Consider the following 25,362-nt stretch of genomic DNA (forward strand, 5'->3'; position numbering starts at 1 on the left):
TTTTCATAAGAGGTGGGTAATATGCCTGAGATAACGACAGTTTGGGATGGTGAAGTCCAAGCCGGGTGGCATGAATGAATGGATTAATGGATGAGGAACTTGCCCAGTAGAGCTTTTTCTAGGTCTTAGCTCGGCAATGATTTCTTTTGAGTTTTGTGGATGGGCAGCTGTTTGGAAACAGAATAAATTTATCCCCTTGGGCGGGGGACCAATCTAGAAGGATCTCTCCCAAAGGCAAGTGTCCATCAAAGCAGCCGACCTCCCTGATGGAGGAGCAAGTTTGTTCTTTAGGCAGTTGTAAGTCGTTGGCATTAAAAGGAGTGGTGTGCTTTGCACTTAATATTCTTTATCTCCTGTATTATGATGAGCAAAACTAGGAGCCCTTGTTTCCAGTAACAGATGGTGAGTATTTCATTATACCTGGGCAGGCCAGCGATTCAGATCTCCCTGTCCACTGTTTCTTAGATTAAATGCAATTCTACTGTAATTGCTTCTCAGCCTGAAAGAAAGTCATACAAGTGTAGGTTTTCTCCTCATTTTTCAGAATTTGTCTCTCTCCTTTTTTCCCCTTTTCTCTCCTTTCCCCTCCATCCTACCATGCACTCTCCCTTCTCTCCCCTCCCCTCCTTCAACCCCAGGCCAATCATATAAGGAAAATGTAGGTATTCTTAGCCTGTCATCCTATCACAGACCTCACATGGACTGTGGGCCCCTACAATTAATTGTACACAAAATTTCGGGCCGTCTGCATTTGTTAATTTTTCTGGTGAGAGCATTTATAACTTCCTTTAGGTTCCCAAGAGTCAGCCAAACAAACGATAGGAAACACTCGTCTAAGGTTGCATAGCATCATCTGTCTTTGGAGCTGAACTTGACCGTAGCCTTCCCTGAAACACTAGAGCTAACCGACTCCATGCAGCTGAGCAGTCCCCAGAGCCAGCCCGAGGGGCGTGGGCTCGCCCTTTAATACCACTCGAAAGACAACCCAGCTCATCCTTCTCCCCGAAATGGAGGCTGCTAACCAGATGCTAAGCAGGGCGTCCTGTCCTATAATAATAAAACAAAAATGTTAAAAAGAGATAAGCTGCAGAAACAGCCAAGTAAAATGTGGAAACTGTGGGAATTGTTTTGCTGTGATTGAGGAAAAAAAGACCTCACTTTGAAAGACCAAGTCTTACTCCTGGCCACATGAAGGGTGTCTTTGTGAGTTACTGTATTTCAGTTCTGATCCTTTGTGATTAAATTGAGATGCTAGACATGTGTATGCTTCGTTCTGTAACTTCAGTCTTCCTCCTCTAGGGGAGCTCAGTGGTTCTGGACTAGGACTGCCCATGGAGAGCTAGACATGGCCCCCATTTTCCAAGATGGTGACAAAGTTAAAAAATAATAAGCGATATCAGCAGACATAGGCACAAAATATGCTAATAAAGAAGTTGTCTGTTACAGCATTGGCAGCACCCACGCCAAAAACAAAACCAAACCCATTGCTGTTGGGTCACTTCCGACTCGTAGCGACCCTATGGGACAGAGTAGAACTGCCTCATAGGGTTTCCAAGGCTGTAATCTATACAGAAGAAGCCTCAGAGGTGCAGTGGTTAAGCACTTAGCTGCTAGCTGAAGGGTTGGCAGTTCCAGCCCATCAGCTGATCTGAGAGAAAGATTACAGCCTTGGAAACCCTCTGGGGCAGTTTTACTCTGTCCCATAGGGTCGCTATAAGTCAGAATCACTGGGGAGTAGTGGGTTTGCTTTTTTGTTTTTCTGAATTTTTACAGAAGCAGACTGCCGTGTCTTTCTCCTGAAGAGCCACTGGTGGGTTTGAACTGCTGATCTTTTGGTAAGTGGCTGAGCGCTTAACCACTGCACCATCAGGGCTCCGGCACTATGCATGGGTACCTTTATTTAGGATAGAATTAGGTACTATAACCATGGAGGTTCCAAGCCTGGAGAGGGTAGAGCCGGAGCATAAATTCTACTCATCTTCCTTTTTTTTTTTTTTTTAAATTGTGCTTTAGATGAATATTTACAGAGCAAACTAGTTTCTCATTAAACAAGTGATACACATATTGTTCTGTGACATTGGCTGCCAGTCCCATGACATGTCAACACTCTCCTCCTCTTGACCTTAGGTTCCCTATTACCAGCTTTCCTGTTCCCTCCTGCCTTCTAGTCCTTGCTCCTGAGCTGCTGTGCCCCTTTAGTCTCGTTTTGTTTTATGGGCCTGTCTGATCTTTGGCTGAAGGGTGAACCTCGGGAGTGACTTCAGTACTGAGTTAAAAGGGTATTGGGTGAGGGGGATACTCTTGGGAGTTTCTCCAGCCTCAGACCAGTAAGCCTGGTCTGTTTTTGCTGCTCATCTGCCTTCTGATTGCTCTAGCCGGGTATCTAGGGGGATGAGGGATGGCTGGGTCAGCACTGACACTCTGGGTCAATGGAGCTATGTTCAGAGTTGGAAGTGGAAACATAGTCTGTGAGCTGGCGAGGAGCAGATGCTGCAGGTGTAACGGGACCTGGGGTGAATGGGACAGCCGGATGGAGGGCAGGACCCCAGTTTGATAGCTACGTGGTAGCAGAAGACCCTAAGGTCTCAGGGCTGATGATGCCAGAGCGGGGAGGTGTATAAGGAGGGCATATGATACGGATGAAAGAGCGGAGTTGAGGATGTTCAGCTGGAACCCGCAGTGGGATTGGCGCATGATCGGGTGTGCTGAGCAAAGGGTAGAGACGAGTCGGAGGTGACTCGGGCTTCTGCTTTGCAGTGTGGAGTTCTTAGGTCTTCATGTTGAAATGTTCCGAGGAAGTGGGATGTGAAAGGGAGGCCAGAGGGATGCATGCTGTAGGTTCAGCAGGTTTAGTGTGAGTTGTTGATGAGAGCATTCCTTGAACCACCTTAGAGGAGGTGGTTCAGCTAGGCAAGGAAGACACGTTCACATCTGCCTACAGAGTAGCTGGGTCCCCTGGCAGAAGAACGACCCTGGCCGTGGCTGGGTAGGCTGAGCAGAGGAGCATTGTCCTGTCTGAAGCTTGGGGCTGGGCTTTATGCTATTTCAGTATTCATTACCCTTTTTTGCAATTACGTTATGCTTTCCTGGTGGTGCAGCGGTTAAGCACTCGGCTGCTAATCAAAAGGTCAGCGGTTGGAACCCATCAGCTATTCTGCAGGAGAAAGACATGCAGTCTGCTTCTGGAAAGATGGCAGCCTTGGAAACCCTATGAGGCAGTCCTACTCTGTACTATAGGGTCGCTAGGAGTTGGAATCAGCTCAGAGCTACGGGTTTGTGTGTGTGTGTGTGTGTGTGTACACACACACACACACACACACACACATGTATTTAAGAGTGCTTACTGTGTGCTAGACATTGTCCTAAAAGCTTTCCATGCATGAATACATTTCACCCTAAAAGTAACCTTTTGAGGTGTATCCTAAACAACAGGCACAAGATCACACCACTGGCAGTTTAACTCTGGAGATTAACTGCTGTACCCTACTAGCTTTTGGTTAGCAGCTGAGTGCTTAACCACTGTACCACCAGGGCTCCTTTCTTATATATACATAAAATATACATATATATATTTCTTATTTATTAAGACTGCCAACCTACAATTGAAAGTTCAAGTGTTTGGTGGTTGTTGTTCCTTCCCGAGAATCCCATCCCTTTAATGCAGCTCTCTGTGCTTGGCACGCGGAAATGGTTCAGGATCCACGTTCTGGTGTTGCCCCTGCTTTGGCTTTGACTCTCTTTCTTTGTCTCTCTGTCCACCTTGATGTCTAACCCCACTGCTCGCAGCTGGTACATTTTGTCCTTGGGTGTGAAAGCTTGCTCATCACCACGAGACAGTGGCCTGGTTTTTATTTTCTGGCTGACAGCTAAGTGTGATGCTGAGGAAATGAGGCAGTTGGGTCTGACCTTCGATCAGAAGCTGTTTAAATGAAATCACATGACATGGTGGTGGTTCTTACTCCCCACAGTCTACGCTAGCACCCTTACTGGGTGATGCTTTTTTTTTGTTTCTGAAATGAAACTTAAAATGCGTGTAAATGGAACCCATTCCACGGCAACAGGTTTGGTTGTTTTTTTTTTTTTTTTAGAAATATTTTTTTTTCTCTCTTCAGATATGAGCTTCAAGTTTTAGAAATTAGAGGGTGTGGATTGTAGAGTGCCCCCTGACTCTCGGCTTTTGTAGTTGGGCAATAACTCAAACATCACAGGGATCATTCCAGTTCTGAGCCATGGTGGCCCTACTGGTCTTCTTGTCAGTAAATTGAACTGTAAAAATAAGGTCATGTGGAAAAATGATAATACATGTTTTCCTCGTTTCTGTTCGCTCCACCCTGTTAGCCCATGATCTCATAGGTTACATTTGTTATTTTGCTTTCTGATTGGTATTTATTTCCACTGGGGGACAGAGTACAAGCAACAGCCAGTAGTTTAGAATGAGAGCACTTTTCTCACTTCAGCTGCTACTGAAATGTTGTTCTCACCAAGCTAGTTATTGTTACTGGCTTGACTTTCTTTACCTGAAGCCATTTATTTTATATTGTAACTGGTAGAACTAGCCTGTCAATCCACAAAAATTTATTGCCATGTTTTACAGCTGGCAGTTTAGAAGAGTTACGTTGGCAAATAGGTGCAAATTTTGTTGCAGTAGGTTCTGATAGGTGGATTTAATTTCCTCTTCATGCATTCAACTGTATTGTATCAGTTAGTTTTGTTCCTGCATAACAAACAGCCCCAGAACTAGGTAGCTTCAAACAACAACCATTTATTATTGCAGCTTACATGTCTTCCTCTTGGCTGGGGGCTAGCTGATCTAGGTGGGGTTTGGCTGAGTGATCCTGCCAGGTTCAGCTAGACTCATTCACATGTCTAAATAAGGCTGGTTGAGGGTTGGCTGATCTTGGTGAGGCACATCTGAGGGTGGCTGTGTTCTCTGCGTCTGTCATCCTTCCCCGGGGACCAGTGGGTTATCCTGGCACATCCTTCTCATGGTGGTGGCAGAAGTACGAGAGCATAAGTCCAGTAGGGCAAGAGCATTTCAAGACTGTACTTGTGTTAAGAAGCTAACATCCATTGCACAAAACAAATCACATGGCGCAGCCCAGGGTAGGGATTGGCCCACGGTGGGAGGAGAGCTCCGCAAAGCCATGTGGAAAGGACATGCAGGGGGGAAAAGTAAAGAACTGGAGCCACTGATGCAATTCAGTCTTAGTCCAACTGAGTGGCAACACGACCCTAGCCCCTTGGCCCTCACAGGCCCTGTTCTTCTGCTCCTTGGGCATGGCAGCCCTACCCTTTTAGGTTTGGGCAGCAGATCTGGCCCCATGCCCCTGGTCCTTGTAGATGACAGCCCCACACTCCAGAAATGAGTTGGTGAAGATCTGACTCTTTGAAACCTAGGAAGCCACAGCCCCTCCCTTTGAAACCCCAGAGGCCATGGCCCCACCCTTTGAGACCCCAGAGGTCATGGCCCTACCTTTTGAGACTGAGGCAGCTCTGTTTCCCATGCTCCTTGTCTCTTCAGCTTCTGCTTCCTAGTTCCTTGGTCTGTCAGCCCTTCAGGCCTTTTGGCGCAGCCCGGCTTCTGCCCTGCTCAGGCAAGTGTTACAAAGGTATTTAACTCTACTGATAAGTGCCCGGAGGTACTTCCTCTGCCAGTAGGCCTCAGCTCAGAGGTGCCCAGCTCTCTTGCTCTGTGGGTCAGTAAGCCTAGCTCTGCCAACAAGTGGCTGGAGGCACCTCACTCTTCCAGGAAGCCTCTTGCTTGAAGGCGCTCAGCTCTCTCCCTTCGTGGGCCGGCTCCCACACTGTCTCGCACCATTCTTCTCGTTTTGCTGCCGCCTGCTGTTTACTCTGGGAAGAGTTCACATATGTCGTAGGTGAGGTGTTGGAGCTGGTCCTTCCCACCCCCACTCCCTAATACAGCAATAACTGTAGGCTGTACCTCTGTAGCAATGGTCACTGAGTGTTAAGAATATAAATCGTGTTGATCTATATCATGAATATGTGACCTTCCCCCAGAGCCGTCAGAGAGAGAAAGCCTTCCCCCGAGGTTCCCTGAATTAGTACTTCTAGCCTCCTGGACTGTGAGAGAATAAGTTTCTGTTGGTTAAAGCCATATCTACCTGTGGTATTCCTTTTACAACCTTTAATTTTGTATTTATGCCATTGCATTTTCCTTTGCTTGCCTTGTGACTTATGTTTTATTACAACAATCTTAAGAAAAAGGCCAGGGGTTCTCGCGTGCTGTTCGATTCCCTGGTGATCCTGTGCTCTTGTTCTCTGGGATGCTGCCTCCTTTTCATGTTAATATGTGCTGAGGCTCCGTTCCTTTCCCCCCTCCCCACTTCCAGCCTCAGCCAGGGACAGCTCTTGCTCAGCTGGGACAGGGTGTGTGTACGTGTGGTTGACTTGGAGAACTGAGTGTTTCTCAGGATCCACAGAGGCATCAGCAGATGGTGGCTGAGTGGAGAAAGCATGATCTGTGCTCTCTTGTCCCCAGCCCTCCCTCAAATGTGTCTTCCTTTTAGGTGACAGAGTCTTCTAGTTCCTCAGCTCCTTTTGGGAGAGGTGCCAGAATCTTCTTTTGACTCTTGGTCCAGTTGTGTCACTATAAGCTGTGCTGGGTGCCTGTTGTGGGTTGAACTGTGTCCCCCTAAAATGTGTGTTAACTTGGGTAGGCCATGATTTCCAGTATTGTGTGGTTGTCCTCCATTTTGTGATCTGGTGTAATTTTCCTGTGTGTTGTAAATCCTAGTCTCTATGATGTTAATGAGGCAGGATTAGAGGTAGTTACGGTAACGAGGCAGGACACAATCTATAGGATTAGGTTGTATCTTGAGTCAATTTCTCTTGAGATACAAAAGACAGACGTGAGCAGAGAGGAGACAGACCTCCTACCACCAAGAAAGAAGAGCCAGGAGTGGAGCATGTCCTTTGGACATGGGATCCCTGTGCTGAGAAGCTCCTAGACCCAGGAAGATTGATAATAAGGACCTTCCCCCAGAGCCGACAGAGAGAGAAAGCCTTCCCCTGAGGTGCCCTGAATTAGTACTTCTAGCCTCCTGGACTGTGAGAGTAAGTTTCTGTTGGTTAAAGCCATCTACCTGTGGTTTGCCTGTCCGCTAAGTAAGACAGAGCCCCTGTGGCTGGCGGAATCCCTCCCGGCTCAGCCCGCTCAGCCAGCTCAGCGTGGTCTGCTCCTCCATCTCCATCAGAAAGCTCTTTGTTCCCTGCCCTCCCCACAACAGGGCGTCCTGCAGTGGAGCCCTACAGTGGAGCCGAGAGCTTGTCGGTAGACCCTCGTCCCTCACACCACCCTCTCAACAGAGAACTGCTTCTAGAAGCAAAACATTCTCCACCAACAAGCCCGGCTGGGGCTGGGATAATTCATTAAGTTGCATATAAATTGGACTTAAGGGTCTTTTTTTTTGTGAATGCAAATCTGACTTTTTCTGTGCTTGAAGGAAGTTGCTTATAAAATAAAGTGTTAATAATTGTGAACTTCAGTTTTTAGCTTCTGGACCTACCCTTCTCTCACTCCCAGCAGCTCTGAATGATGTTTAACCTGTTGCCGTGTGTCGATTCCAATCCCTGGGACCCAACAGGAAAGGGTGGAATTGCCCCATAGGGCTCCTAAAAAGCTGTAAATATTCCCAGAAGCAGACTGCCACAGCTTTCGCCTGTGGAGCTGGTGGGTTTGAGCCGCACACTTTTCAGTTAGCAGCCGAGTGCTTACCCACTGTGCCACCAGGGCTCCTGAAGATCTTTAAGTACTTTGTCTAGGAAAATGAGAGTCAAATTCGTGTGTCAAATAATTTTATCGTGTGGATGCTTTTGGCTCCCTAGGCCAGTAGTGCTTCCATAAGCGTGTGGTTTGCGCGCTTGAATGTGTTCATAAAGCCGGGGGCATGTCTTTGCTAAACTCTAGCTGTGTGTTAGCAAAACTGCTGTCAGGTAAGAAATGCTGACTTGGGGGGCCGCAGGCTTGTTTTTTCTTGCCGGGTGCCTATTTGCAGCCTCCTTGGGGTAATTGTTGCTTGTCTTCTCCTTTCCTGTTCTCCTGCCTGCTTGCCAGGGCTGTTCTCAGCTGTTGTGGGGACCCCATGTGACAGAGCAGAACTGCCCCGTATGGCATTCTAGGCTGTAATTTTTATGGGAGCCAATTGTCAGGTCTTTTTTCCCGTGGAGCAGCAGGTGGGTTTAAACCACCAGCCTTTCAGTTAGCAGCCGAGCGCTTACCCACTGCGCCACCAGGGCTCTTCATGCTGAGCTCTTTGTTGTAAAGGAATTTGGTAAGAAATAACATGATATAGGTTAGACTCCCAGAAGAGCCTGCATTCAGTAACAGCGGTGCTTCAGTCTATTCATCTGTTGCTTTGTTGCTACCCCCAGGCCGGTGGTAATCAATAACAGCCTGTGAGGCCCAGGCGGTGGCCCTTTTCCTGGACGAGCTCTCAGTCCACTTCAGCAGTGGGGCAGCTTTGCCTGCCTGTTAGGTTTCCCAGAGTGCTGGGTGAAGTCTCTGGAAGTCTGTTGATGTTGTTAGCTGCCATCAGCTCGGCCCCAACTCATGGTAACCTCGTGCATAACGGACGGGAACCCTGCCTGGTCCTGAGCGATTTCGGATCAGACTGTCGTGATCAGAGGTTCTTCACTGGCTGATTTTTGGAAGTACATCACCAGGCCTTTCTTCCTGGTTTGTCTGAGTCTGGAAGCTCCGATGAAACCTGTTGAACATCCCAGCAACACTCAAGCCTCCACAGACAGACGGGTGGGGGTGCGCACGAGGTGCATTGATCAGGAAGCCTGGGTCAGGTTTAAGGCTTAGGCGGGGGCATAGGGAGGACAGAAGATGGAGTGAGAAGGGAAAATGGGGAAATAAAAAACTCTGCACGGGGAGGAAGATGGAAACCTACTGACCATTGCCTTAGATCTTTGGTGCTGGGGCCCTGGGTACCAACCATTTGCTCCTTTCTTATTTTTAAATTGATTTAAAATGTATTGTTAACTTATTTTTGAGTAGTTACATTCACTTGGCTTAAAAACCAAAAGGTATACATTCTCCCTTCCATCCCATTCCCCACCCGCCCATCCTCCTTCTGGCCTGCCCAGAGAGCCATGTTTCCTTCTTTTCTGTTTCTTTCCAGAGTTTTCCAGGCATACTCACTCAAGCAGATGCAAATGTCGATTCTTGCTTCGTCCGTCATGTCTTTACTCATCTTCCCCTCTCTCATATGCTTCTTATTTCTTTCCCCTTTGTGGGAGCTTGTTTTGAGGAGAAGAGCCAGTGGACATTGGTTGGACTTCTGCCTGGTGCTCTGAGCAAGCTCACATGTCTGCCTGTCTTTTTCCCGTAGATGAAGTGGAAAGTGAAAAATGGTTCCTGTCTACAGACTTTTCTTCAACGACCATCAAGACAGAGCCGATCACGGATGAGCCGCCTCCAGGACTTGTCCCCTCTGTCACGCTGACCATCACAGCCATCTCCACTCCTTTGGAAAAGGAGGAGCCCCCTCTGGAAATGAACGCTGGGGTATGCTCAATTTTCTTCCGTATAAAGAGGTTGGGTCTAAAGATAGAGATTCTTGTTCTCCAGTAAGGCATTTAATCTTTCTGGAGCCAGCGGCTGTCTAGATGTATCTCTATTTATATATATCAATATATGGAGTCCCTGGGTGGTGCAAATGATTAAAGTGCTCGGCTACTAACCAAAAATTTGGAGTTTGAAGTCCATCCATAGAGGTGCCTCGGAAGAAAGGCCTGGCGATCTACTTCCGAGAAACCAACCACTGAAAAACCTATGGAGCACAGTTCTACTCTGACACACACATGGGGTCACCGTGAGTCAGAGTCAACTGTTGCAGCTATCTGTCTGTCTACTCAAGAGAATGTGGACTTCTTTCTGCATCGATTCCATCACTGCCTTTACAAGCACAGCCCAGATAAGTTGGTAGCAAAGCAGATTTCATTATTTCTTTGATCACTGTTATGAAATTAAAAGCACAGATGATGAATATCCTTGGTGAAAGATATTCCCCATGGGATTGATTTTTAAGCCAGTGGGAAGGGAATTGTTCTGAAGAATACACAATCGTGGCTTCTGGGCATTGTACAGAGAAGTACTGCTTGGCTGTTGGGAATGCTAGTTCCTTCAGAGTAGTTTATGTTCCTCTGTAGAGCTGGGTCGCCCTTACGTAATTCAGGGGCCACCCACCCGACTAGTTGTTATTGTGTTACCCTTGGAAACCAAAGAAAGCTTTTCATAAGGATCTCAGAAATTTTTATTTCGTTTACACCACAGGCACGGCTTGCTTTAGGAAGTAGCTCTGTTCTCAAACACTTTAATGTTATATAAAAAAATCTGAAAGGTAAACCTTACTATTCTATATCTGTGCATGTTTATCTCAGAAAGCTTACCGTAAGAAACCAGAAAGTTCTCCGTTGCTTGATTCCAAGGCTGTAGTTCTGCTTCCTGCAGCATTTGGAGGGGACCAGCAGAATCATAGTTGTCCATTTTCTTACAGGGGTTGGAAAGCCGTCTGAGGTTCCTTTTGTCCGGAGCCTGGAGTTATAAACAGCGACTCCATTAAAGTTCTTGAAGTCAGATTTTCTCTGACAGGAATGGTAGTCTGCCTGTCTGGGAAGGGTTCACAGATCTTCTGGTGCTCTCCACATTCTACTCACGTAGAAGATGAAGGGTGGTAGACAAAAGATCTCTACAGTTGCCCACTAGAGTTCCTTTCCCAATAGCTACCTGAGCCTCTCTGTTGGGCTGGGCTCCTGGGGTATTTGTCAGTCTTCTTGTTCCACAGGACTTTAAGCCAGTTTCCATCAAGTCAGCTCTGACTCATGGCATCCATGTGTGTCAGAATAGAACCCTGCTCCACAGAGCTTTCAATGGCTGGTTTTTTGGAAGTAGATCTCCAGGCCTTTCTTCTGAGGTGCCTCTGGGTGATCTTGAACCACCAACCTTCGTTAGCAACTGTGTTCACAGTTTACCTCACCCACAGGACTTTAGCTCAGTTTATTTTTAACTATGTGTCAGAGGACAGCCCCAGCAAGGAAAGAACCTCACTGTGCGTGCTGGCAGATAATCTGCAGAACTGACCCCTAGCCCTTTCCAGATTAATGAGTTTATTCAGGGCAACTTACTGAAATGGGCAAGTAGCTGCTCTCCAGTGGCGGCTGGCTGGAGTATTTTCCGCAACCACCTAGCAAGGGACACAAGCCTATATACCATTCCAGTTGGGACCAAGGCTTATTGTTTTTCTCTCATGTCCTCGAGCAGTCAGTGTTCCTGGGGACTTCATGTCCAGGCCCAGATGTTTTCCTTCCCATTGCTGAGGCATTCTTTGGCCTTGGCCCAGTCAGTCCACTTCCGGCCTTGTACCTTAGCCCAAGTCCATCCCGAATTCATCCCCAGCATGCTTCGGGGAAGAGCAAAGCTGATTCCATTAGGGAGGGGATGCGTATAGCTGAATAGTATTACCCTACAGTATGTGACTAACACAGGTCAGGGGCATGGACTTGGTACCTATCTATGGGCCAGATGCTTTTCTCCTTCCCCTACGGGGTACGTCAGGGTTAGATGTCATCAGTCATTAGAAAGCTAGAGATGACATGGCTTGGTGCACCCAATCCCTGGTGCAGGAAAAACCCTTTACAAAATTTACCAGAAGATTTCAGGATAAAATACCTTTATGTCACCATAAAAACAATAGTTAGAGGCACTGACAAGTGAGCCTTGGGTTTTTCATTTTAGGGTTTATAAGGTCCCATCACTGAAAGGTTTGCTGTTCGAGTCCCCTCACAAACACTCAGAAGAAAGGCTTGGTGGTTTACTTAAAAAAAAAAATCAGCCATTGAAAACCTTATGGAGCACAGTTCTACTCCGACACGCCCTGGGGCCACCATGAGTCGTAGCTGACTCGGTGCATCTGGTTAGGGTTCCATCAGGGGCGTTGCAGGCTTCGGAGACGAGGGGAGGGTGACAGACTGAGGTGACTTCCCTTCCAGGAAGCAGCCCCAGAGAAGCCAGGCTTTCTGAGAGGAAGACGCAGATGACCCAGGAGCTCTTCAGCCTGTTTCTTCCCCGTTGTTCTTTGTGTTAACCCTTCGGTGACCCAGTTATTTTCTGCTTTGACTTTTTTGTTGACACCATGTGTTCTCATTGATGGAAACATGCAGAATCACTGAGTGTGTCTGAATTTTTGGCAGGTAGTACAGATTTTTTTTTCTTGCCCCCTCCCACAAGCCTACCCTAAGTGTTCAGTGGTACGCGTGAAGAACCAATAATTATATCCCAGCGTCCCGACCGGGGTCTGTTGGTACACATGTGTAACAAATAACCTTTTCAAAGTTTCTATTTTTCCTACCAAAAATTCAGACACCCCAGACAATACCCTGTAAAAACAGTACTTTGCGGCACACACCTGTTTCTTCGGTTTCAAACAGTCATAAAAGCCCCCTGCCTCGAGGCAGCACGCTCTGTCCGTGGTACAGCAGCTTCCCAATAAGCCCCAGAGGCTGAAAGGGTTCACGTTGCTCTGTGTGCCGCCGGGCACGAAAGAGCTGAAAGTCGTGTCTGAAATTCTTTCTTTAGGTCGACTCCTCGTGCCAGACCGTTATCCCCACGATTAAGCTGGAGCCTCACGAAGTGGATCAGTTCCTCAACTTCTCCTCTAAAGAAGGTCGGTCTGTTCTCTCGCTTCCTCTTTGGTCGTCGGGTGCACCTGCTCAATCTGAAGAGCGAGGGGTTTAGTTTACACCACAGGTGTGGCTTTCTTCAGGAAGCAGCTCTGTTCTTAAAAACCTCGACGTTAAATAAAACTTCCGAAAGGCAAGTCTTGTGTCCCTGTGTCTGCACGTGTTAAATTTGCCAGCTGAGTCTTAGTTTTACTCCTGTTCTTGTTGTTGTTTTTGTTGCCATCATGGTTGGCCCCCGACTCATGTGACCCTGTGCATAGTGGAACAAAACGCTGCCTGGTCTTGCACCATCCCTGTGTCGGTTGTGGATGAGACGGTTGAGATCCACAGGGTTTTAATTTTTTTTTTAATTGTACTTTAGATAAAGGTTTACAGAACGAGCTAGTTTCTTATTAAACAATTAGTACACATATTGCTTTATGACATTGGTTAACAGCCCCACAGCATGTCAACACTCTCTCCCTTCTTGACCTTGGGTTCCCTGTTACCAGCTTTCCTGTCCCCTCCTGCCTTCCGGCCCATGCCCCTGGACTGGTGTGCCCCTTTAGTGTTGTTTTATTTTATGGACCTGTCCTATCTTTGGTTGAAGGGTAAACCTCAGGAGTGATTTCTTTACTGAGCTGAAAGGGTGTCTGGGGGCCATACTCTCAGGGTTTGTCCAGTCTCTGTCAGGACAGCAAGTCTGCTCTTTCTTTTTCAGTTAGAATTTTGTTCTATATTTTTCTGCAGCTCTGTTCGGGACCCTCTATGGTGATCCCTGTCAGAGCAGTCAGTGGTGGTAGCCGGGCATCATCTCATTATACTGGACTCAGTTTGGTGGAGCCTGTGGTAGATATGGTCCATTAGTTCTTTGAACTAATCTTCCTCTTGTATCTTTAGTTTTCTTCATTCTTTCTTGCTTCCAAAGGGGTGAGACCAGTAGAGTATCCTGGATGGCTGCTCACAGGCTTTTAGGACCCCAGACGCTACTCACCAAAGTAGAATATAGAGCATTTTCTTTATAAACTATGTTATGCCAATTGAACTAGATGTCCCCTCAGCCCAGTAATTCGGTCCCTCAGGGAGTTTGGATGTGTCTGTGGAGCTTCCGTGACCTTTCCTGGTATGAGTTGTGCTGGCTTCCCCAGTATTGATTCACAAGGTTTTCAGTGGCTGATTTTCAATGGCAGATCACCAGGCCTGTCATCCAAGGCACCTCTGAGTGGACTCGAACCACCAATCTTTTGGTTAGCAGCTGAGTGCATTAACCATTTGCACTACCCAGGGACTTCGTTATCAGTAAAGAAGGGTTAACTGAAAATATTTCCAATATTGCCTGGAGTCCATATTGAGACAGTACCCTTTGCTCTGGGTGATTGATGTTCGTGCCTTTCAGCTTTGTACATGGCATGAAAGTCGCTCCTTGTACCCGGGATGATACCTGTTGTTGATGCCAAATGCATCTTGCCTGTTTATGTTACAATCTGCTGCAAAAAGTCTCCTAACCGTGGCAGGGTCTTCATGGTGACTTCAGCATCCAGGGTCACTGGAGGAGAAATGCTTCAAGGGTCAAGCAGATGGCGGGCCTTCCAGTTATCCTGGATAAACCACAGAGATAAGGAAATTCAATCTCTTGAATGCATCAGAGCTTCTAGGCACAGCCGCTCATTGTCCCCAGCCCTTTCAGCAACCTGAGAGTGGCATTTCAAAGGATATTTAGAAATCTGAGACTGAGGTCCCTGTGGGCAGGTTAGGGGCCTTCATCTGCAGGAAAGAAGAGATTAGTATTTGCTTCACTTTTCCTGCCACGCCATTTCACTCTGCTGTGGGGCACCCTGTGCTTGGGAAGGAGAAAAGGGTCAGAATGATTTGAGCTCCAGATGCTGTTGGCTACAATGTCCCAGCACAGCATGGCAGACTCTGAGTCCCTAACTGGCTAGTTGGCTTCCTGTTTCTTTTATCACACAATGTACCACAGGCGCCCATGGCAATTGGGAAGATCTTAGTGACTCCCTCTTCCAGCCATACAGGTACGAATTTAAGGCACATACTTACCTTCTGTCGCTACCTGAAACTGTTGGCAGGAGTGTTGGGAATAGAGGTACACAGGGTTATTTTGGAATATCCCCTAGCTCTAGAAGTGCTCATAAGGAGCCCTGGTGGCACAATGGTTAAGGGCTCAGCTGCTAACCCAAAGGTGGGTAGTTGGAACTCACCCAACCACTTGGTGAGAGAAAGACCTGGTTATCTGCTCCCATTAAGATGACAGCCTGGAAAACCCTACACCAGGGCAGATCTACTCCTTATGGAAAAAGAGAAAGAGAGGGTTAAAATGAGAGCAAGGGAGCGCGCGAGAGAGAGAGATACTAAGAGAAGAAGGAAGGAAAACAGTGCTGTGGACAGGGGAGGGCTGCTAGGGAGGGCCACCACCTGTGATGCGACAGCCGTCTGGTTGTACCCTGTGGTCACCCGCAGGGGCAGATATGGTGGGGTCATTTTTCTTAGGTCACTAAAACTAAAGACCAGTTGCTGTTGAGTCAGTTCTAACTCACGGTCACCTCGTGCGTGGCAGAGTAGAACTGTGCTCTGTGAGGTTTTTTTTTTTTATTGTGCTATAAGTGAGAGTTTACAAATCAAGTCAGTCTCCCATGCAAAAACCTACACACACCTTGCTATGTAACCCTAATTGCTCTCCCTGCATTGTGACAGACAGCACACTCCTTCTCTCCACCCTGTATTCCCCATGTCCACTCAACCAGTTCCTGTCCCCCCTGCCTCTTCATCTCGCCTCCCGACAAGAGCTCCCCATATAGTCTCATGTGTCTACTTGAGCCAAGAAGCTCATTCCTCACCAGCATCATTTTCTGTCTTTTAAAAAAAAAAATCCAGTCCAATCCCTGTCTGAAGAGTTGGCTTCGGGAATGGTTCCAGTCTTGGGCTAACAGAAGGTCTGGGGACCATGACCTTTGGTGTCCCTCTAGTCTCAGTCAGACCATTAAGTCTGGTCTTTTTTTTTCCCCCCTCCTTTTTTTAAATTGTACTTTAGATGAAAGTTTACGGAACAAACTAGTTTCTCATCAAACAGTTATTCCATGACATTGTTTAACAACCCGACGATATATCAACACTCTCCCTTCTCAACCCGGGGTTCCCTATTATATTACCAGCTTTCCTGTTCCCTCCTTCCTTCCAGTCCCTGTCCCAAGGCTGGTGTGCCCCTTTAGTCTTGTTTTGTTCCATGGGGCTGTTCATTCTTTGGCTGAAGGGTGAAACCTCAGGAGTGACTTCATTACTGAGCTGAAAGGGTATCTGGGGGCCACACTCTCAGGGTTTCTCCAGTCTCCGTCAGGCCAGGAAGTCTCGTCTTTCTTTTTGAGTTAGAATTTTGTTCTACGTTTTTCTCCAGCTCTGTCCAGAACCCTCTATTGTGATCCCTGTCAGAGCAGTCAGTGGTGGTAGCCGGGCACCATCTAGTTGTGCTGGACTCAGCCTGGCGGAGGCCGTGGTATATGTGGTCCACCAGTCCTTTGGAGCAATCTTTCCATTGTATCTTTAGTTTTCTTAATTTTCATTTGCTCCTGAAGGGGTGAGACCAGTGAAGTATCTTAGATGGCCGCACACAGGCTTTTGAGACCCCAGACGCTACTCACCAAAGTAGAATATAGAACATATTCTTTATAAACTATGTTATGCCAGCTGAGCTAGATGTTCCCCGAGATCATGTTCCCCACAGACCTCATCCTGGCCATTCGGTCCATCAGGGAGTTTGGATGTGTCTATGGAGCTTCCATGACCTTGCCTAAGTCTGGTCTTTTTAGGAGAATTTGAGGTCTGCCTCGCAGTGTTTTCCTGCTCCAAAGGGGATTCTCTGTGTGTTCCTGTCAGGGCAGTCATTGGTAGTGGCCAGGCAGCGTCTGTTTCTTCGGGTCTCAGGCTGATGTCGTCTCTGGTTTATGTGGCCCTTCCTGTGTCTTGGGATCATATTTACCTTGTGTCTTGGTGTTCTTCATCTTCAGGTGGGTTGAGGCCAATTGATGCATCTTAGATGGCCACTTGCTAGTGTTTAAGGCCCCAGACGCCACTCACCAGAGTGGGATGCAGAACGTTTCCTGAGTGCATTCTGCTACACCAGTTGGCCTGGATGTCCCCTGGAATCGTGGCCTCCAGACCCTGTCCCTGCCGCTCTCGCTCTGTAGAGCTTTCAGTGGCTGATTTCTTGGACGTAGATCACCAGGCCTTTCTTCGGAGGCACCCCTGAGTGGACTCAAACATTCAACCTTTTGGTTACTTGAGTGCCAAATGTTTGCTTCACCCAGGGACTCCCTTAGGTCAGCAGTTGGGTCCTGTTGTCAGAAAGCCCCTCCTGTCACCAGTGGGAAACCCTGATGGCATAGTGGTTAAGAGCTACAGCTGCTAACCAAAAGCTTGACAGTTCAAATCCAGCAGGTGCTCCTTGGAAACCCTGTGGGGCAGTTCTACTCTGTCCTATAGGGTCGCTGTGAGTCAGAATCGACTCCACTGTAGTGGGTTCTTTTTTGGTCACCGATGCCTCTGGCAGTCTCTGCAGGAGGAAGAGACGTGGAAGTGAAGTACTGAGGCTGGACACGGTCTCCAGCATGAGCCAGCTTCGCAGGAGCTGTTATAAACCATCAAGGCCCCAGCCTGGTGCAGGGTAGCCTTGAAAGCTCTGTGGGCTGGGGACCCAGAGGGGCTGGGGTGAGGACTGGGAATCACGGCCGGCTCTCACAAGGAGTTGCAGCTGAACAGAAAGCCTGCTTTTCCAAGAAGGCAGGGTGGGGCCCCAGAGCTCTTGTTCCAGGCTGAGTGGATTTGGGCTCTACCTTGGAGGGCATCCCTGCTGCCCTGGGGTGCCTGATGGAGGCCGGCAGGGTATGCAGTGCCTGCCTAGGGACAGCGGAGGGGACCTCTTCCATGCTGAGGGCATCCCTGCTGCCTTGGGGTGCCTGATGGGGGCCCGGCAGGGTAGGCTGTGCCTACCTAGGGACAGCGGAGGGGACCTCCTCCACGCCTGTGTTTATCTTCCCAGTGCCCACTCCCCCATCTGAAGAGGACTGGGCATTTCTGAGTGAAGACGCCGGGCACCCCACCTGGCCGCCTCCAACATGCCTGCAGACCTGGAGAAGCAGTTACCGGAGCTCCAGGGCCGCTATTTGTAAAGAATCCATTAGCGGGGTTTACAAATCAAAGTGCATGAGCTATGCAGAAGGAATGCAGAGAAGAAGCTTGCCAGCATCTCGCCATCTCCCTACGCTTCCTCCTGCCCTGCAGAGCACATTTCATTAGTTTCTTGTACATTCTTCCAGGGTTTCTTTACGCAGATACCAGCAAGTATGAGTCTGCTCTTTGTCTGCCTTTTTGTAGAAGAGGAGGACGGCTTTGTTCACTGCTCTGTGCCTTGATCCTCCCTGGCCCCCCACTTCACCTTACATTGTGGAGAGCTACCTGTATTGCTGGATCTTGGCATTTACTTTTATTGTTATCCCTAAAGAAAGGATTAAATTGAAAAATTAGTCCAATTGGCTAGAGTCCATGTTGAGGAATACTCCTATCTGATTCAGCTCACATAGGTTCCTCATTCTTTGGTGAGCTCTCCTGAGTTCCACCATCCCTGTGTTAGCGGTTTAGAGTAGAATTCTCACCTTCCACGAAGGAGATGGGGGTTAGATTCCTGGCCAGCGCACCTCATGGGCAGCCACCACCTGCTGTCACTGGAGGCTTGCATGTTGCTATGGTGCTGAACAGGTATCAGTGGAGCTCCCAGACTCAGACGGACGAGGAGGAAAGGCCTGGGGACCTACTTCTGAAAATCAGCCAGTGAAAGCCCTACGGATGACAGCAGTCCAGCCAGAAACTGATCATGGGGTTGGTGCAGGGCTGGGCAGCGTCTTGTGCAGTTGTGTGTCGGGTCGCTGTGAATCAGAGGCAACTCGATGGCAGCTAACAACAACGAGGTGCCTCTTTGTTGCTGATTCATGGACACTTGCATTTTCTTTTCTCCAGCCTCCGTGGACCACCTGCACCTACCGCCAACCCCTCCCAGCAGCCACAGCAGCGACTCGGAGGGCAGCCTGAGCCCCAACCCACGCCTGCACCCCTTCAGCCTGCCGCAGACTCCCAGCCCTGCCCGGGCCGGGGTGCGGGCACCCTCCTCCCTCTCCAGCTCTCCCCTCCTCACCGCCCCACATGTGAGTATTTGGCTGGCACTTCTGGACGTCCGCCTTCTCCGTTCTGTCTTGGGGAGCATCCCAGGTGCTTTGATTTTTACTTCTTTGAGAGTTTTTCTGCTCTGTAAAAACTGGCAGTTGTCTTGTCTGCTAACGCAGCTCACTCCCTTTTCGTCTGCACGCCTCCAGTTCTGAGTCATAGCTTCATTTTACATGGCTGTCAGCCTGAGGGATACAGCTTTCCCATTTTGTTTATCTTTCTCCTCTAAATTATAAATATTTGCCATTACTTTAGGCAGTCTTTATGACCTATAATAGAAGATAACAGTTATTTTTCAAATAAGCAATCTGATGAATTCGAATGTCTGATATAAAACCCTTTGATGCCTGAAAGCCCAACAAATTTAGTTTCCACTCCTTTGCGCCTGTGGTACCAGTCTTAACCCATGGGCTCAGGTGAGACGTCACCAGTCGTCATTCATCCCAACTTATGTAAGGGCACCACTTCCCAAACAAAAAGCAGGAATAGATAATTAACTTTTTATTGTTCTGAAGAGTGAGTTGATCTCTTTGAAGTCTTAAAAATGATAACATTAGAATCGAAACTTTATTTATAAAGAGCAAAATTAAATGAAATGCTTAAAAAATTCTATAAAAGCTTCATATCAGTGAAATAATTTTGAAAACTTGGATTCAGGCTGTCCCAGAAAGTTCTAGATCAGCGGTCACAGTTTCATAAACCACCATCGCCAAGGATGAGGAAATTCAGTTTTTCACCTCTCTGACCGTCTCATCTCTAACCTGACTCCTCACCTTTTGGATGCTGTGACAGCTCTCATCCTGTATCTCTGTGTGCGCTCCCACAGTCAGTCCACTCCCACATCACTTACGGAGTGAATCTTCCAGGCTCATACCCTTGCTCTGCAGCCCTGTCACTTGTTGGTGTCAACCCCTAATACATCCAGTCCCCCGTGTGGCCCAAGCCTCTGCTGCTTCGAGAACGCCCTTCCCATTCTAGGCAGAGGACTGACTCCAGTTACTTCTCACAGTATGGCCCTCAGCTTCCATTGCTCTCTGGTCTCTGAATGTGAATTATCCCCTTTCTTTCAAAAGGCGCAATTCAAGTGTTACTGCTACCCCAAGCCTTCCCATACCACACAGACTCATGTAAGTGTTCTCCTCCTCGAGGTTTTCAGTGTGACTTGAGTTGCAGTTACGCAGGTTAGCCTTTAATTGCTCTCATCCTTCCATGAGCATCAGTTCAGTCTCAGAGTCTCAGTCATAAGCAACTTGAGAGTCGGGATGGTTTTGCTTCCTCCAGGACAGTTAGCATGGAGCTAATACGTAGTAAAGGAGCCTGGTGGCACCGTGGTTAAAGAGCTTGGTTGCTACCTGAAAGGTTGCCAGTTCAAACCCACCAGTTGCCCTTCAGGAAAAAGATGTGGTAGTCTGCTTCCGTAAAATTTGTTGTTTTTAGGTGCCATCGGGAAAGTTCTGACTCCTAGCAACCCTGTGTACAACACAACGAAACACTGCCCAGTGCTGCGCCGTCCTCACAGTCGTTGCTATGTTTGAGGCCATTGTTGCAGCCACTGTGTCGATCCACCTTGTTGAGGTCTTCCTTTTTTTTGCTGACCCTCCACTTTACCAAGCATGACGTCCTTCTCCAGGGACTGTCCCTCCTGATCACATGTCCAGAGTACGTGAGACAAAGTCTCACCATCCTTGCTTCTAATGAGCATTCTGGCTGTACTTCTTCCAAGACAGATTTGTTTGTTCTTCTGGCAATTCATGGTAGATTCATAATCCATAAAGATTACAGCCTTGGAAATCCCATGGGACAGTTCTACTCTGTTCTTTAGGGTCACTATGAGTTGGAATTGACTCAATAACAACGGGTTTAGTTTTTTTTTTTTGCTCATATACAGTAGGTACTCAGGTTATTTGACTCACAATAAACCCTTCATTCTGTGATGGGTTACCGAGAGATGAGCCTGAGTTCTGGTTTTCACCTGGATGGACAATCTGGGGCTGCAGGGAGGCCAGAGACCTGCATAGAAAGTGCCTGAGGTGGGGCCTGGGAGCCCTGATCTTTGGCCGTAAGTGGAGGCGATGCCCAGTGTGTGGAGAGCACCTCACAAAGCTGCGTTTGCAGAAGGGGACAGCAGAACTGTCTGTAAAGCAGAGTGCCGAGAGAATTCTCCCTCACTCCAAGGTCAGGAAACTTCTGGGTGGTGAGAAATGACTTCTCAGTTTCTACTTTTGACATTTTAGCTGGTGGGGCCCTTTCTGGGAAGCAGCGAATGGAGACTCCATCACCCTCTTCCTTGACTGCTAACGCTCACACGAGAGTGTCTTCTCCATCTTTGCTTCCACTTCAGAGCCCCCATTGCTCCCCAAAAGCAGATGGGACATCTTTGTCCCTGAGCCATTTGCTGAACTGTGATATATTCCAGTCACCTATGGGGGATGGTTCTTCGTATGCCCTGCTGGCCCCGCTGACCCTCTTCTCCATGGTCTGCACAGAAACTGCAGGGGTCGGGCCCACTGGTCCTGACGGAGGAGGAGAAGAGGACTCTGATCGCCGAGGGCTACCCCATCCCCACCAAATTGCCCCTAACCAAGTCAGAGGAGAAGGCCCTGAAGAAAATCCGGAGGAAAATCAAGAATAAGGTGAGTCCTTCAGCGCTAGGCTCAGCTGTGAGCAGAGGCAGCGAGCAGAATGGAGTTCACATCTCGGCATAGTACTCACTGACCCACACTGGCCATGGTGGGGGCCCATGCAGAGCGCTTCCTGGCCCTTGTCAGGGAGGAGGGCACAGTTACAGTCAGGGAGGAAGGCCACCATCTCTCTCCCGCCCTGTCCATCTGTCTGTCCAGTCTCTAGGCCAGTGGACTTCCATTCCATGGAAGGAGTTCTGGTGGCACATTGGTTCAGCACCTGGCTGCTAACCCAAAGGTTGGGGGTTCGAACCCATCCAGCCACACTTTGGGAGAACGACCTGGCGACCTGCTCTCCTAAGGATTACAGCCAAGGAAACCCCAGAGGGGCAGTTCTACTCTGTCAGCTGGGGTCGCGGTGAGCTGTAATCGACTTGACGGCACACAACAACAGTACCCTGTGGAGCCCCAGGTGATCCACCAGGGTCTGAGAGGAAAATATTTAGAGCTTCTGTTTCTGTTTATTTTTTTACAGTCTCGGCCTTTTAAATTGTTTTCTGATTGTGCACAGTATTTTCCTGTAGTAACCATGCGTATGATTTATAAATAAATAAAAGGACATTGGGAGTGCTTGCTTCTTTTTTTTTCTTTTTCTTGATAGGGGTTTGTGGTGAAAAACAAAATTCTGTAGACCGCTGTTCTGTCCGTGGGCTCCACGGTCTGCTACCTGAGCTCCCGGAGTGCTTAGCAGGCCAGTGGGGCCGCTGGTGTGGTGGAGGCCCAGGCCACGGAGGGCGGAGGCTGCAGAGAGGGGAAGAAGCAGAGGGCTTAGTTACACAATAACTCGTCACTGGGCGCAGAAAGGCAGGGTTTTAACGTATAACCAAGCCCACTCATCCTGTAAACCGTTGGTTCTCATTAAGCCCGGTATTTCTGATCCGTGAACACCAAATTAGCCACTAGTGAACTGGCCTTGGCTGACCTCAGCTGGACCTGTTTGCCGTTATGCACATGCCCGTGACCGGACCAGTGTTTAGTGACAGGTGACTGTGTGGAAGAGGAATCCCTGAATCATGAGAATGGGTCGGATACAGCCAAGCTAGCTGAAGTGGGAGAGGTGAAATAATACAGACCTGCTGTGTCCACAGGGGGCCTCACTTACAGGTAGTTCCCATCATAAGTCAGTTCTGACAAAAGCTGAATACCTCTTTTTTTTTTTTTTTTTAGTTTTCATTATTATTGCCTTTTATTATCAGTATCTTTATAGATCCGATCTTTGAACATGTGACTGAACCTCTGGGAATGATAACCTCAGCAGATTACACGGTACAACATAGTATATAGTACCTGTTACTAAGGATAAGATGTACCAAAAAAAAACGGGGTTCGTGGTAACTCAGATACGCTGTAAGTCGGGGACTTCCTGTATCAGAGAGTTGGTGAGGGTGTACACAGGTTGAAGCCATGGGCACAGAACTGGGGGTTAGTGGATGAGCCGCAGGTTAAAGAAACGGCGCGTGTCGCAGAAGTGAGCGGGTGTCAGTGATTTCCGAACCAACGACCTCGGTGCCCTTTACACGTAACTGGTTTGCTTACATGGTTGCAAACTAATCCTTCTATTTATTCCCTTTTACCTCAGATTTCTGCCCAGGAGAGCAGGAGAAAGAAGAAAGAATACATGGACAGTTTGGAGAAAAAGTAAGCCTCCTGCCAGACTGGTTGGGTTTTTTGGGCAGCATGTAGAGAGATGAGAGTGGGGAGGATCTGCTTCCCCCAGCAATTTGGCACCTTGCTGGCCACCGTCATGCCTGTTGGTTTATTGGCTGTGCTTGCCTGCCCCCTAGTGGTTGTTTGGAGAGAAAGCGTTTAAGTGTGGCAAGGAGTGAAAACAGGCGAGCTAGATGTTTGCAGCACACTTGCCCAGCCAACATCACTGAGGCTGCCTTTCAAACCAGGACAAATACTAAAATCCACACACATTCCTGGGGCTCCCTGCAGGAGAGGCTGTTTCAGCCGAAAGGAGCAACACTATAAATTGGTTTCTATTAGCCCCACTCTTCCCACACCCTCGAGAAAGCCGACAGGGAACGAAATGAGTGGGGTTAGCGTTCTTTATTTTCTGTCCACTGTATGTCATACTGGAGCCTGGGTGGTAGTAGTTAAAAGCTTGGCTGCTAACCAAAAGGTCAGCAGTTCGAATCTGCCAGCCTGCTCCTTGGAAACCCTATGGGGCAGTTCCATTCTGTCCTGTAGGGTCACTATGAGTTGGAATCGACTCTAGGGCAACAGGTTTGGTATTTTGGTATAAGCTGTGTGAGAAGCCCTGGTGGTGCAGTGGTTAAGAGCTCGGCTGCTAACCAAAAAGTCGGCAGTTTGAATCTTCCACCCATTCCTTGGAAACCCTTTGGGGCAGTTCTACCCTGTCTTATAGGGTCTCTATGAGTCAGAATCAACTTGACAGCAATGGGTGTAAGTCATCCTGGAGTCCCTGGGCGGCGTAAACAGTTAATGCACTAAGCTGCTATCTGAAAGGTTGGGGGTTCGAGTCCACCTGGATGCTCCTTGGAAGAAAGGCCTGGCAGACTGCTTCCAAAAAATCAGCCACTGGAAACTCTATGGAGCGCCATTCTACTGTGCACATGTGGGGTCGCCATGAGTCTGGATTGAGTTAACCGTAACTGGTTTGGTTTTTAGCTCTGCAATACCCCTTGAAGTGACTCTGGTCTCCTGAAAAACCTGGGACCTCAATAGGGTGTTCGCAAAATATAAATTCAATTCAATTTTATGCTAGTGCTAGGAAATAATTTTCCAGCGGACAAGCTAATATTATTTGAAGATGGAATTAGGCCCAGAGATGAAACTTCAGGTGTATCTTGGGAAGGGTGGGTGCAGTGGGTCCTGGCTGGCTCTCTGTCTCACCCAGGTTGGGTGGTACTCATGTAGCACTAGTTGGCCCCACAGTGCTCCATCCTTCTCTGCAGACATCCAGGGCCCAGAAGTTTCTATGACAGCTCTTCCGTGGCTCCATGGAGTATGCAGGCTCAGTACCTGGGTTCCTTGTCTTGAGATCCCGGGTTCTTATCCTAGATCCTGCTCTTTTCTTCCCCCACACCCCATGGCTCCTTATCAGTGGACCCCCACAGTAGAGAGGAGCTATGTGGTGGGCGTTAGGTGGAAGAAAACAAGGTTGTGACACTCTCAGAGAGAGGTTTGTATTTTATACCATCCCTGTTTGTTGTCCATTTCAGGTACTTTATACTCAATTCCCCTGCTCTCTTTTCTGGTCTCCTCACCCTTTTTCCCACCTCAGGTGGACCAGGGTCTTTCTCTGCTACCCGGAGTCTCTGATCCCCTCTCTTTTCCCTGGTCCCCACAACCTGCAGCCCAGCTCCTGGCCTGGCCTGTGCGCTACTGACAGTAGCTGCTTCTCTCCTTTCTCTCTCCCCTGTAGAGTGGAGTCTTGTTCAACTGAGAACCTGGAGCTTCGGAAGAAGGTGGAGGTTCTGGAGAACACCAACAGGTAAGTAAGTGTAGCTGGAGTGAGAGGTGACTCTGGAAGGTGGGGAAACAGGGACTAAAGATGGAGGAACATGGGGAGTGCAGCTGTGCCCGGTGCTCAGGGTGCCTCTACTCCGCCCAGCTGTCCTGCTACACATGCACACAGGCTGCACACACGTGCATGTGTGTGCACACGTGCATACATGTCCATGCACACAGGCTGCACGTGTACACACATTCAGGCACATAGCATGTACACATGCTCATACATGAGCATATCCATGTGGATGCACATAGCACATGCATGCATGCAGATGCACACACATGTACACGT

At 48.4% G+C, this 25,362-nt stretch overlaps 1 protein-coding gene across 1 annotated transcript in view; it reads left to right on the top strand.

Moving 5' to 3' along the window:
- CREB3L2 (cAMP responsive element binding protein 3 like 2) overlaps positions 1-25,362 on the top strand; it is a 125,802-nt gene that overhangs the window by 79,585 nt on the left and 20,855 nt on the right. The window contains exons 3-8 of the mRNA XM_003420222.4: positions 9,357-9,532; positions 12,602-12,689; positions 18,706-18,890; positions 21,396-21,542; positions 23,170-23,228; positions 24,982-25,050. Of these exons, the coding sequence (XP_003420270.1) occupies positions 9,357-9,532; positions 12,602-12,689; positions 18,706-18,890; positions 21,396-21,542; positions 23,170-23,228; positions 24,982-25,050 (724 nt within the window). The remainder of the gene's footprint in view (positions 1-9,356; positions 9,533-12,601; positions 12,690-18,705; positions 18,891-21,395; positions 21,543-23,169; positions 23,229-24,981; positions 25,051-25,362) is intronic.

Source organism: Loxodonta africana, chromosome 8 (assembly GCF_030014295.1).
Source record: "Loxodonta africana isolate mLoxAfr1 chromosome 8, mLoxAfr1.hap2, whole genome shotgun sequence".
Taxonomy (NCBI): domain Eukaryota; kingdom Metazoa; phylum Chordata; class Mammalia; order Proboscidea; family Elephantidae; genus Loxodonta; species Loxodonta africana.